Below are 12,066 nucleotides of genomic sequence, written 5' to 3' on the forward strand. Positions count from 1 at the left end.
TTCCAGAGAAGCTACAACATATTCAGCTACTAATTAAGGTCTGGTCAAGCTCTATGTTCTAGCTCTATGTTCTAGTTCTATGTTATACTTCTATGTTCTACTTCTATGTTCTAGCTCTATGTTCTACTTCTATGTTCTACTTCTATGTTCTATGTTCTAGTTCTATGTTCTACTTCTATGTTCTAGCTCTATGTTCTACTTCTATGTTCTACTTCTATGTTCTATGTTCTATGTTCTATGTTCTAGTTCTATGTTCGACTTCTATGTTCTAGCTCTATGTTCTACTTCTATGTTCTACTTCTATGTTCTATGTTCTAGTTCTATGTTCTACTTCTATGTTCTAGCTCTATGTTCTAGCTCTATGTTCTACTTCTATGTTCTACTTCTATGTTCTATGTTCTACTTCTATGTTCTAGCTCTATGTTCTAGCTCTATGTTCTAGCTCTATGTTCTAGCTCTATGTTCTAGTTCTATGTTCTAGTTCTATGTTCTAGTTCTATGTTCTAGCTCTATGTTCTAGTTCTATGTTCTACTTCTATGTTCTATTTCTATGTTCTAGCTCTATGTTCTAGTTCTATGTTCATCATACGGTGTATTATAATATCTGCCCTGTGTATGAGGACACTGCTCCAATGGAAACCGTTCACAGCTCCATATCTCACCTGGACCAGCCGACGCTGACGTTGTCCCCAGACACCACACAGGGGAGCTGGGCCGTGCCGCCCTGAGACACCTGCACATTGTTAGGGGCCATGGTGATCCTCAGGTCTCCTTGGAAATGCACACAATACAGAGGTGAGACAGGTCTAACAGAGGTGAGACAGGTCTAACAGTGGTGAGACAGGTGTAACAGAGGTGAGACAGGTGTGACAGAGGTGAGACAGGTGTGACAGAGGTGAGACAGGTGTGACAGAGGTGAGACAGGTGTAACAGAGGTGAGACAGGTGTGACAGAGGCGAGACAGGTGTGACAGAGGTGAGACAGGTCTAACAGAGGTGAGACAGGTGTGACAGAGGCGAGACAGGTGTGACAGAGGTGAGACAGGTCTAACAGTGGGTGAGACAGGTCTAACAGAGGTGAGACAGGTGAAACAGAGGTGAGACAGGTCTAACAGAGGTGAGACAGGTCTAACAGAGGTGAGACAGGTGAAACAGAGGTGAGACAGGTGAAACAGAGGTGAGACAGGTGTGACAGAGGCGAGACAGGTGTGACAGAGGTGAGACAGGTTTAACAGAGGTGAGACAGATGTAACAGAGGTGAGACAGATGTAACAGAGGTGAGACAGGTGTGAAAGAGGTGAGACAGGTCTAACAGAGGTGAGACGGGTGTGCCAGATGTGAGACAGGTTTAACAGAGGTGAGACAGGTCTAACAGAGGTGAGACAGGTCTAACAGAGGTGAGACAGGTTTAACAGAGGTGAGACAGGTTTAACAGAGGTGAGACAGGTTTAACAGAGGTGAGACAGATGTAACAGATGCGAGACAGGTGTGACAGAGGTGAGACAGATGTAACAGAGGTGAGACAGGTGTGACAGAGGTGAGACAGGTTTAACAGAGGTGAGACAGGTTTAACAGAGGTGAGACAGGTTTAACAAAGGTGAGACAGATGTAACAGATGCGAGACAGGTGTGACAGAGGTGAGACAGATGTAACAGAGGTGAGACAGGTGTGACAGAGGTGAGACAGGTGTAACAGATGCGAGACAGGTGTGACAGAGGTGAGACAGATGTAACAGAGGTGAGACAGGTGTGACAGAGGTGAGACAGGTTTAACAGAGGTGAGACAGGTCTAACAGAGGTGAGACAGGTGTGTCCTAGTAATTCACGTTTGTAACACAAGTGTGAAAGACAGATGTGTACCAGTGAGACAGGTATGGCCGAAGTCAGTTATGTGAGACAGGTGTGTCTGAAGCCAGGTATGTGAGACAGGTGTGTCTGAAGCCAATCACCTTGTACTTTGAGCGTGAGCTGTCTCTGTTCCAGTTGACTGTGGGTGGAGCCTGTACAGGTGTAGACACCTGAGTCATCTGACGTCAACTGGCCAATCACAAGGGTGCCGTCCGCGTGCTGTGCATGTCTGCATAGCAACAACCAATCACATTTACGCACGGGGCAGAAGCAACCGGTCACAGTCACAACAGTAATAAGACAAGGCATAAGAAAACATTGCCCTCAACATTTTCATAAAATGGACATTTTCTCTTTCGACTCTGGCTTAGAGTAAAAAGGGAAGACAGGTCTTGCTGTGGGCCACGTAGAGATCTGTCGTGCAACACTGACTGACTAAAGCAACTGACTGAATGTAGTTTAAAACATAAAATATGCTACAAAAGTGTAGACTAGAACAACCCGAGCCACAGTTTAGAGAGCTGGGACAACTTTTAGAATGTTGAATATTGTTCTAAATTCTAGACATTCAGTGACATATCATTGTTAAAATATTATCCATGTAATGTTAATGGGGGAGATAACATGGCTGTTATAGAATGTTGTAGTGTCATGTTAATGGGGGAGATAACATGGCTGTTATAGAATGTTGTAGTGTCATGTTAATGGGGGAGATAACATGGCTGTTATAGAATGTTGTAGTGTCATGTTAATGGGGGAGATAACATGGCTGTTATAGAATGTTGTAGTGTCATGTTAATGGGGGAGATAACATGGCTGTTATAGAATGTTGTAGTGTCATGTTAATGGGGGAGATAACATGGCTGTTATAGAATGTTGTAGTGTCATGTGAATGGGGGAGATAACATGGCTGTTATAGAATGTTGTAGTGTCATGTTAATGGGGGAGATAACATGGCTGTTATAGAATGTTGTAGTGTCATGTTAATGGGGGAGATAACATGGCTGTTATAGAATGTTGTAGTGTAATGTTAATGGGGGAGATAACATGGCTGTTATAGAATGTTGTAGTGTAATGTTAATGGGGGAGAAAACATGGCTGTTATAGAATGTTGTAGTGTCATGTTAATGGGGGAGATAACATGGCTGTTATAGAATGTTGTAGTGTCATGTTAATGGGGAGATAACATGGCTGTTATAGAATGTTGTAGTGTCATGTTAATGGGGGAGATAACATGGCTGTTATAGAATGTTGTAGTGTCATGTTAATGGGGGAGATAACATGGCTGTTATAGAATGTTGTAGTGTAATGTTAATGGGGGAGAAAACATGGCTGTTATAGAATGTTGTAGTGTCATGTTAATGGGGGAGATAACATGGCTGTTATAGAATGTTGTAGTGTCATGTTAATGGGGGAGATAACATGGCTGTTATAGAATGTTGTAGTGTCATGTTAATGGGGGAGATAACATGGCTGTTATAGAATGTTGTAGTGTCATGTTAATGGGGAGATAACATGGCTGTTATAGAATGTTGTAGTGTCATGTTAATGGGGAGATAACATGGCTGTTATAGAATGTTGTAGTGTCATGTTAATGGGGGAGATAACATGGCTGTTATAGAATGTTGTAGTGTCATGTTAATGGGGGAGATAACATGGCTGTTATAGAATGTTGTAGTGTCATGTTAATGGGGGAGATAACATGGCTGTTATAGAATGTTGTAGTGTCATGTTAATGGGGGAGATAACATGGATGTTATAGAATGTTGTAGTGTCATGTTAATGGGGGAGATAACATGGCTGTTATAGAGTGTTGTAGTGTCATGTTAATGGGGAGATAACATGGCTGTTATAGAATGTTGTAGTGTCATGTTAATGGGGGAGAAAACATGGCTGTTATAGAGTGTTGTAGTGTCATGTTAATGGGGGAGATAACATGGCTGTTATAGAATGTTGTAGTGTCATGTTAATGGGGGAGATAACATGGCTGTTATAGAATGCTGTAGTGTCATGTTAATGGGGAGATAACATGGCTGTTATAGAGTGTTGTAGTGTCATGTTAATGGGGGAGAAAACATGGCTGTTATAGAATGTTGTAGTGTCATGTTAATGGGGGAGATAACATGGCTGTTATAGAATGTTGTAGTGTCATGTTAATGGGGAGATAACATGACTGTTATAGAATGTTGTAGTGTCATGTTAATGGTGAGATAACATGGCTGTTATAGAATGTTGTAGTGTAATGTTAATGGGGAGATAACATGGCTGTTATAGAATGTTGTAGTGTCATGTTAATGGGGAGATAACATGGCTGTTATAGAATGTTGTAGTGTCATGTTAATGGGGGAGATAACATGGCTGTTATAGAATGTTGTAGTGTATTGTTAATGGGGGAGATAACATGGCTGTTATAGAGTGTTGTAGTGTCATGTTAATGGAGAGATAACATGGCTGTTATAGAATGTTGTAGTGTAATGTTAATGGGGGAGATAACATGGCTGTTATATAATGTTGTAGTGTAATGTTAATTGGGGGGAAAACATGGCTGTTATAGAATGTTGTAGTGTCATGTTAATGGGGGAGATAACATGGCTGTTATAGAATGTTGTAGTGTCATGTTAATGGGGGAGATAACATGGCTGTTATAGAATGTTGTAATGTTAATGGTGGAGATACCATGTATGTTATAGAATGTTGTAATGTTAATGGGGGAGATAACATGGCTGTTATAGAATGTTGTAGTGTAGTGTTAATGTGGGAGATAACATGGCTGTTATAGAATGTTGTAGTGTAGTGTTAATGTGGGAGATAACATGGCTGTTATAGAATGTTGTAGTGTCATGTTAATGGGGGAGATAACATGGCTGTTATAGAATGTTGTAGTGTCATGTTAATGGGGGAGATAACATGTATGTTATAGAATGTTGTAATGTTAATGGGGGAGATAACATGTGTGTTATAGAATGTTGTAATGTTAATGGGGGAGATAACATGTATGTTATAGAATGGTGTAATGTTAATGGGGGAGATAACATGGCTGTTATAGAATGTTGTAGTGTAGTGTTAATGTGGGAGATAACATGGCTGTTATAGAATGTTGTAGTGTCATGTTAATGGGGGAGATAATATGGCTGTTATAGAATGTTGTAGTGTCATGTTAATGGAGAGATAACATGGCTGTTATAGAATGTTGTAGTGTCATGTTAATGGGGGAGATAACATGGCTGTTATAGAGTGTTGTAGTGTCATGTTAATGGAGAGATAACATGGCTGTTATAGAATGTTGTAGTGTCATGTTAATGGGGGAGAAAACATGGCTGTTATAGAATGTTGTAGTGTCATGTTAATGGGGGAGATAACATGGCTGTTATAGAATGTTGTAGTGTCATGTTAATGGAGGAGATAACAGGGCTGTTATAGAGTGGTGTAGTGTAATGTTAATGGGGGAGATAACATGGCTGTTATAGAATGTTGTAGTGTCATGTTAATGGGGGAGATAACATAGCTGTTATAGAATGTTGTAGTGTAATGTTAATGGGGGAGATAACATGGCTGTTATAGAATGTTGTAGTGTCATGTTAATGGGGGAGATAACATGGCTGTTATAGAATGTTGTAGTGTCATGTTAATGGAGGAGATAACATGGCTGTTATAGAATGTTGTAGTGTCATGTTAATGGGGGAGATAACATGGCTGTTATAGAATGTTGTAGTGTTAATGGGGGAGATAACATGGCTGTTATAGAATGTTGTAGTGTCATGTTAATGGGGGAGATAACATGGCTGTTATAGAATGCTGTAGTGTCATGTTAATGGGGGAGATAACATGGCTGTTATAGAATGTTGTAGTGTCATGTTAATGGGGGAGATAACATGGCTGTTATAGAATGTTGTAGTGTCATGTTAATGGGGAGATAACATGACTGTTATAGAATGTTGTAGTGTCATGTTAATGGGGAGATAACATGGCTGTTATAGAATGTTGTAGTGTAATGTAAAATGCATCAGATTGAAGAAACCTTAAATGTCCCAGCTCTCTAAATCAAATCAAACTTTATTCATATAACACATTTCAGATAGAAACACAATGAACTTCACAGAAGAAGAGAAAAACTATGAAAATGAAACCAATATTTACGACACGACGAACATAAGAAGAATAACAATAAAAACGGAACGGAAAAGCAAAGTTAAAAAGGTTTTAATATGTTTTAATATCTCTGAATAAAATGGTATTAAGATCTCTTAAATATCTCTGAATAAAAAGGTATTAAGATCTCTTAAATATCTCTGAATAAAATGGTATTAAGATCTCTTAAATATCTCTGAATAAAAAGGTATTAAGATCTCTTAAATATCTCTGAATAAAATGGTATTAAGATCTCTTAAATATCTCTGAATAAAAAGGTATTAAGATCTATTAAATATCTCTGAATAAAAAGGTATTAAGATCTATTAAATATCTCTGAATAAAAAGGTATTAAGATCTATTTTAAATATCTCTGAATAAAAAGGTATTAAGATCTCTTAAATATCTCTGAATAAAAAGGTATTAAGATCTCTTAGATATCTCTGAATAAAAAGGTATTAAGATCTCTTAAATATCTCTGAATAAAAAGGTATTAGGATCTCTTAAATATCTCTGAATAAAAAGGTATTAAGATCTCTTAAATATCTCTGAATAAAAAGGTATTAGGATCTCTTAAATATCTCTGAATCCATGGCTTTGACCCCAGAGCAGCACTAACACTGTTACCTGAGAGAGTTGAGTGTCTGTCCCTCTCTGGTCCACTGGAGGCTGACCGAGGAGAGCGCTGAGGTTGGGACGATCTTACAGGCTAGTCTGACCGTCTGTCCTGCTTTCCCCTCCACAGACGACGAACCTGATCGGTCTATACTGAACCTGAACCATCACACACAGAGAGGACGGTGGATGGGACAATGTGGAGAGGGGGGGTTGTGTGTGTGTGTGTGTGTGTCGGTGTGTGTGTGTGTGTGACTCCTACTTGGGTGAGGGCTGGCGATGAGGTACTGATGGCAGTATAACTCCTGTCTCTCCTGTCCTGTCTGCTCCATCTTGGGGGAGGCTTCCTGTCGCGTCCTGTACTACCTGTGGCCCTCTGGAGTTCTCTGTCAAACACACAGTGATTTGGCTCAAGGTCAACCACAAGGTAAAACAAACACACAGTGATTTGGATCAAGGTCAACCACAAGGTAAAACAAACACACAGTGATTTTGCTGAAGGTCCCACAAGGTAAAACAAACACACAGTGATTTGGATCAAGGTCAACCACAAGGTAAAACAAACACACAGTGATCTGGCTCAAGGTCAACCACAAGGTAAAACAAACACACAGTGATTTGGATCAAGGTCAACCACAAGGTAAAACAAACACACAGTGATCTGGCTCAAGGTCAACCACAAGGTAAAACAAACACACAGTGATCTGGCTCAAGGTCAACCACAAGGTAAAACAAACACACAGTGATCTGGCTCAAGGTCAACCACAAGGTAAAACAAACACACAGTGATCTGGCTCAAGGTCAACCACAAGGTAAAACAAACACACAGTGATTTGGATCAAGGTCAACCACAAGGATGGTAAAACAAACACATTGACAGACGTGTCTCTACATACCTGAGACAGACAGGTATACGTAGCGGTGATCTCTCTCACGGTCACGCGTTGCCACACAGAGCAACCAACCAGAGTCCGCCTTAGTTAGAGGACCAACGAACAGGGAACCATTGGGCTGCGGATGATGCCTGGGGGAAGGATTTGACAGTTGCACACACTTAAAATATCCAGCACATTGGTGTGTATAGAATATACCCAGAACACAGAAAATGTTATTTAATAAGCAATAAGACCAGAGAGGGTGTGGTATATGGCTACCGCTAACGGCTGTTCTTTCTCACAAAGCAATGCGAAGGTCCATGGATACAGCCATGGTATATTGGTCATATACCACCAATCCCCCGAGGTGCCTTATTGCTGTTATAAACTGGTTACCAACGTAATTAGAAGAGTCAAAATAAATGTTTTTGTCATACCCGTGGTATACGGTCTGATTTACTATGGCTTTCAGCCAATCAGCATTCAAGGGCTCGAGCCACCCAGTTTATAATACAGTAAAACTGAACAACAATATAAAACGCAACATGCAACAATTATCAAAGATTTTACTGAGTTACAGTTCATATCAGGAAATCAGTCAATTTAAATAAATTCATTAGTTTCACACCCTGATCTGTTTCATCTGTCCTTGTGATTAATAATTAGGCCCCAATCTATGAATTTCACATGACTGGGAATACAGATATGCATCTGTTGGTCACAGATACAGTTGAAGTCTGTAGTTTACATACACTTAGGTTGGAGTCATTCAAATACATTTTTCAACCACTCCACAAATTTCTTGTTAACAAACTATAGTTTTGCCAAGTCAGTTAGGACATCTACTTTGTGCATGACACAAGTCATTTTTCCAACAATTGTTTACAGACAGATTATTTCACTTATAATTCACTGTATCACAATTCCAGTGGGTCAGAAGTTTACATACACTAAGTTGACTGTGCCTTTAAACAGCTTGGAAAATTACAGAAAATGATGTCATGGCTTTAGAAGCTTCTGATAGGCTAATTGACATAATTTGAGTCAATTGGAGGAGTACCTGTGGATGTATTTCAAAGCCTACCTTCAAACTCAGTGCCTCTTTGCTTGACATCATGGGAAAATCAAAAGAAATCAGCCAAGACCTCAGAAAAATAATTGTAGACCTCCACAAGTCTGGTTCATCATTGGGAGCAATTTCCAAATGCCTGAAGGTACCATGTTCATCTGTACAAACAATAGTACGCAAGTATAAACACCATGGGACCACGCAGCCGTCATACCACTCAGGAAGGAGACGCGTTCTGTTTCCTAGAGATGAATGTACATTGGTGCGAAAAGTGCAAATCAATCCCAGAACAACAGCAAAGGACCTTGTGAAGATGATGGAGGAAACAGGTACAAACGTATCTATATCCACAGTAAAACGAGTCCTATATCGACATTACCTGAAAGGCCGCTCAGCAAGGAAGAAGCCACTGCTCCAAAACCGACATTAAAAATCCAGACTACGGTTTGCAACTGCACATGGGGACAAAGATCGTACTTTTTGGAGAAATGTCCTCTGGTCTGATTAAAAAAAATAGAACTGTTTGGCCATAATGACCATCGTTATGTTTGGAGGAAAAAGGGGGTGGCTTGCAAGCCGAAGAACACCATCCCAACCGTGAAGCACGGGGGTGGCAGCATCATGTTGTGGGGGTGCTTTGCTGCAGGAGGGACTGACGCACTTCACAAAATAGATGGCATCATGAGGCAGGAAAAGTACGTGGATATATTGAAGCAACATCTCAAGACATCAGTCAGGAAGTTAAAGCTTGGTCGCAAATGGGTCTTCCAAATGAACAATGACCCCAAGCATACTTCCAAAGTTGTGGCAAAATGGCTTAAGGACAACAAAGTCAAGGTACTGGAGTGGCCAACACAAAGCCCTGACCTCAAACCTATAGAAAATGTGTGGGCAAAAATGACTTGTGTCATGTACAAAGTAGATGTCCTAACCGACTTGCCAAAACTATAGTTTGTTAACAAGAAATGTGTGGAGCGGTTGAAAAACGAGTTTTAATGACTACAACCTAAGTGTATGTAAACCTCCGACTTCAACTGTACAACTTACAGTATACGCCAAGGTACAGTCACACAGTGTATCAGTGTGGGAACATCCCTTTTCTTTACGCCCAACTATTTTGCTGATAAACTGTTTAATTAGAGTTTCACATTCCTCAATAAGCTACGATTGTGAAATGTGATTGCCGTACCTCGCTACCTTCAATGGCTGTAAGTTGCTCTGGATAAGAGCGTCTGCTTAATGATTAAGATGTCAAAAATGTAGTGTGCTCACCTAAAGGTAGTGAGAGGGACTCCATCCTTCCTCCACTCCACTATGATGGTGGAGGATGGAGCCGGAGAGACTCTGCAGGGTAACACTACCGTCTGTCCCACCAGAGCCTCCACCGTAGTCGGGTCGGACTGGTCGATCTTCACCCCCACTGACTGGGTCAAGCTGGAGGGGGGGTTGGGGTTTGAGAGGGACATGAGGGAGAGAGGACAGGGGAAAGACATGGAAAGAAAGAGGGAAAGAGAGGAGAGAGGGAAGGAAGACATGGAGAGATGAGAGAGAGGGAAAGACATGGAAAGAAGGAGAGAGAGAAAAGAGGAAAGTCTCTTTATGCTGATTATTTTGGTAACAGCATAGAGCTAGACAGCATAGAGCTAGACATCATAGAGCTAGACATCATAGAGCTAGACAGCATAGAGCTAGACATCATAGAGCAAGACAGCATAGAGCTAGACAGCATAGAGCTAGACATCATAGAGCTAGACAGCATAGAAATGGAAATGTGACATTCTATTTCTACTGGAGATAGAGGAGGAGTCTAGAGGAGGAGTCTAGAGGAGGCGTCTAGAGGAGGAGTCTAGAGGAGGCGTCTAGAGGAGGCGTCTAGAGGAGGCGTCTAGAGGAGGAGTCTACAGGAGGAGTCTAGAGGAGGAGTCTAGAGGAGGAGTCTAGAGGAGGAGTCTAGAGGAGGCGTCTAGAGGAGGCGTCTAGAGGAGGAGTCTAGAGGAGGAGTCTAGAGGAGGAGTCTAGAGGAGGAGTCTAGAGGAGGCGTCTAGAGGAGGAGTCTAGAGGAGGAGTCTAGAGGAGGAGTCTAGAGGAGGAGTCTAGAGGAGGCGTCTAGAGGAGGCGTCTAGAGGAGGAGTCTACAGGAGGAGTGTAGAGGAGGAGTAAAGAGGAGGAGTCTAGAGGAGGAGTCTAGAGGAGGAGTCTACAGGAGGAGTCTAGAGGAGGAGTAAAGAGGAGGAGTCTAGAGGAGGAGTCTAGAGGAGGAGTCTAGAGGAGGAGTCTAAAGGAGGCGTCTAGAGGAGGAGTCTACAGGAGGCGTCTACAGGAGGAGTCTACAGGAGGAGTAAAGAGGAGGAGTCTAGAGGAGGAGTCTAGAGGAGGAGTCTAGAGGAGGCGTCTAGAGGAGGCGTCTAGAGGAGGAGTCTAGAGGAGGAGTCTAGAGGAGGAGTCTAGAGGAGGAGTCTACAGGAGGAGTCTACAGGAGGAGTAAAGAGGAGGAGTCTAGAGGAGGAGTCTAGAGGAGGAGTCTAGAGGAGGAGTCTAGAGGAGGAGTCTAGAGGAGGAGTCTAGAAGAGGAGTCTAGAGGAGGAGTCTAGAGGAGGAGTCTAGAAGAGGAGTAAAGAGGAGGAGTCTAGAGGAGGAGTCTAGAGGAGGAGTCTACAGGAGGAGTCTAGAGGAGGAGTCTAGAGGAGGAGTCTACAGGAGGAGTCTAGAGGAGGAGTCTAGAGGAGGAGTCTAGAGGAGGAGTCTACAGGAGGAGTCTAGAGGAGGAGTCTAGAGGAGGAGTCTAGAGGAGGAGTCTACAGGAGGAGTCTAGAGGAGGAGTCTAGAGGAGGAGTCTACAGGAGGAGTCTAGAGGAGGAGTCTAGAGGAGGAGTCTAGAGGAGGAGTCTACAGGAGGAGTCTAGAGGAGGAGTCTAGAGGAGGAGTCTAGAGGAGGCACATGGAACAGGACCACACCACCACACCACCATACGATGAGACCACACCACCACACCACCATACGATGAGACCACACCACCACACCACCATACGATGAGACCACACCACCATACAGACGGACAGATGGACCGACAGACGAGGAGTTGTGGAGCGTCACAGCAGATTCTTTATTTGTTTGATTGGATCACAGGAAGCACATAAACACAACAAAGACACAGGAAGGAGGCACTAAAACACTAACATCTATGAGCGGCAGACAACAGACGGTAGCAGGGCACCAACCTACACCAGTAAAGATACAGAGGCATGAAGCACCGCCCAATATGGTTACCAACGACTCCTGGGATTGGTCAAGATGAAAGGTTAAAGGTCAAGCGTGTGTGTTGCTGCGCGTGAGAGAGGTATCTCTGGTAGCGACAGCGTGGTGATAGTGAGGTGATAGTGAGGTGATAGTGAGGGGATAGTGAATTGATAGTGAGATATAGTGAGGGGATAGTGAGGTGATAGTGAGGGGATAGTGAGGGGATAGTGAGGTGATAGTGAGGTGATAGTGAGGTGATAGTGAGGTGATAGTGAGGGGATAGTGAGGGGATAGT

At 42.4% G+C, this 12,066-nt stretch overlaps 1 protein-coding gene across 1 annotated transcript in view; it reads right to left on the reverse strand.

The window, feature by feature from the left end:
* paplna (papilin a, proteoglycan-like sulfated glycoprotein) overlaps positions 1–12,066 on the reverse strand; it is a 95,912-nt gene that overhangs the window by 1,919 nt on the left and 81,927 nt on the right. Inside the window, exons 20-25 of the mRNA XM_071366904.1 lie at positions 9,806–9,967; positions 7,486–7,613; positions 6,852–6,975; positions 6,602–6,748; positions 1,948–2,075; positions 663–771 (exon numbers count right to left, since the gene is read on the reverse strand). Coding sequence (XP_071223005.1) covers positions 663–771; positions 1,948–2,075; positions 6,602–6,748; positions 6,852–6,975; positions 7,486–7,613; positions 9,806–9,967 — 798 coding nt within the window. The remainder of the gene's footprint in view (positions 1–662; positions 772–1,947; positions 2,076–6,601; positions 6,749–6,851; positions 6,976–7,485; positions 7,614–9,805; positions 9,968–12,066) is intronic.

The sequence above is a fragment of the Salvelinus alpinus genome, chromosome 25 (assembly GCF_045679555.1).
Source record: "Salvelinus alpinus chromosome 25, SLU_Salpinus.1, whole genome shotgun sequence".
Taxonomy (NCBI): domain Eukaryota; kingdom Metazoa; phylum Chordata; class Actinopteri; order Salmoniformes; family Salmonidae; genus Salvelinus; species Salvelinus alpinus.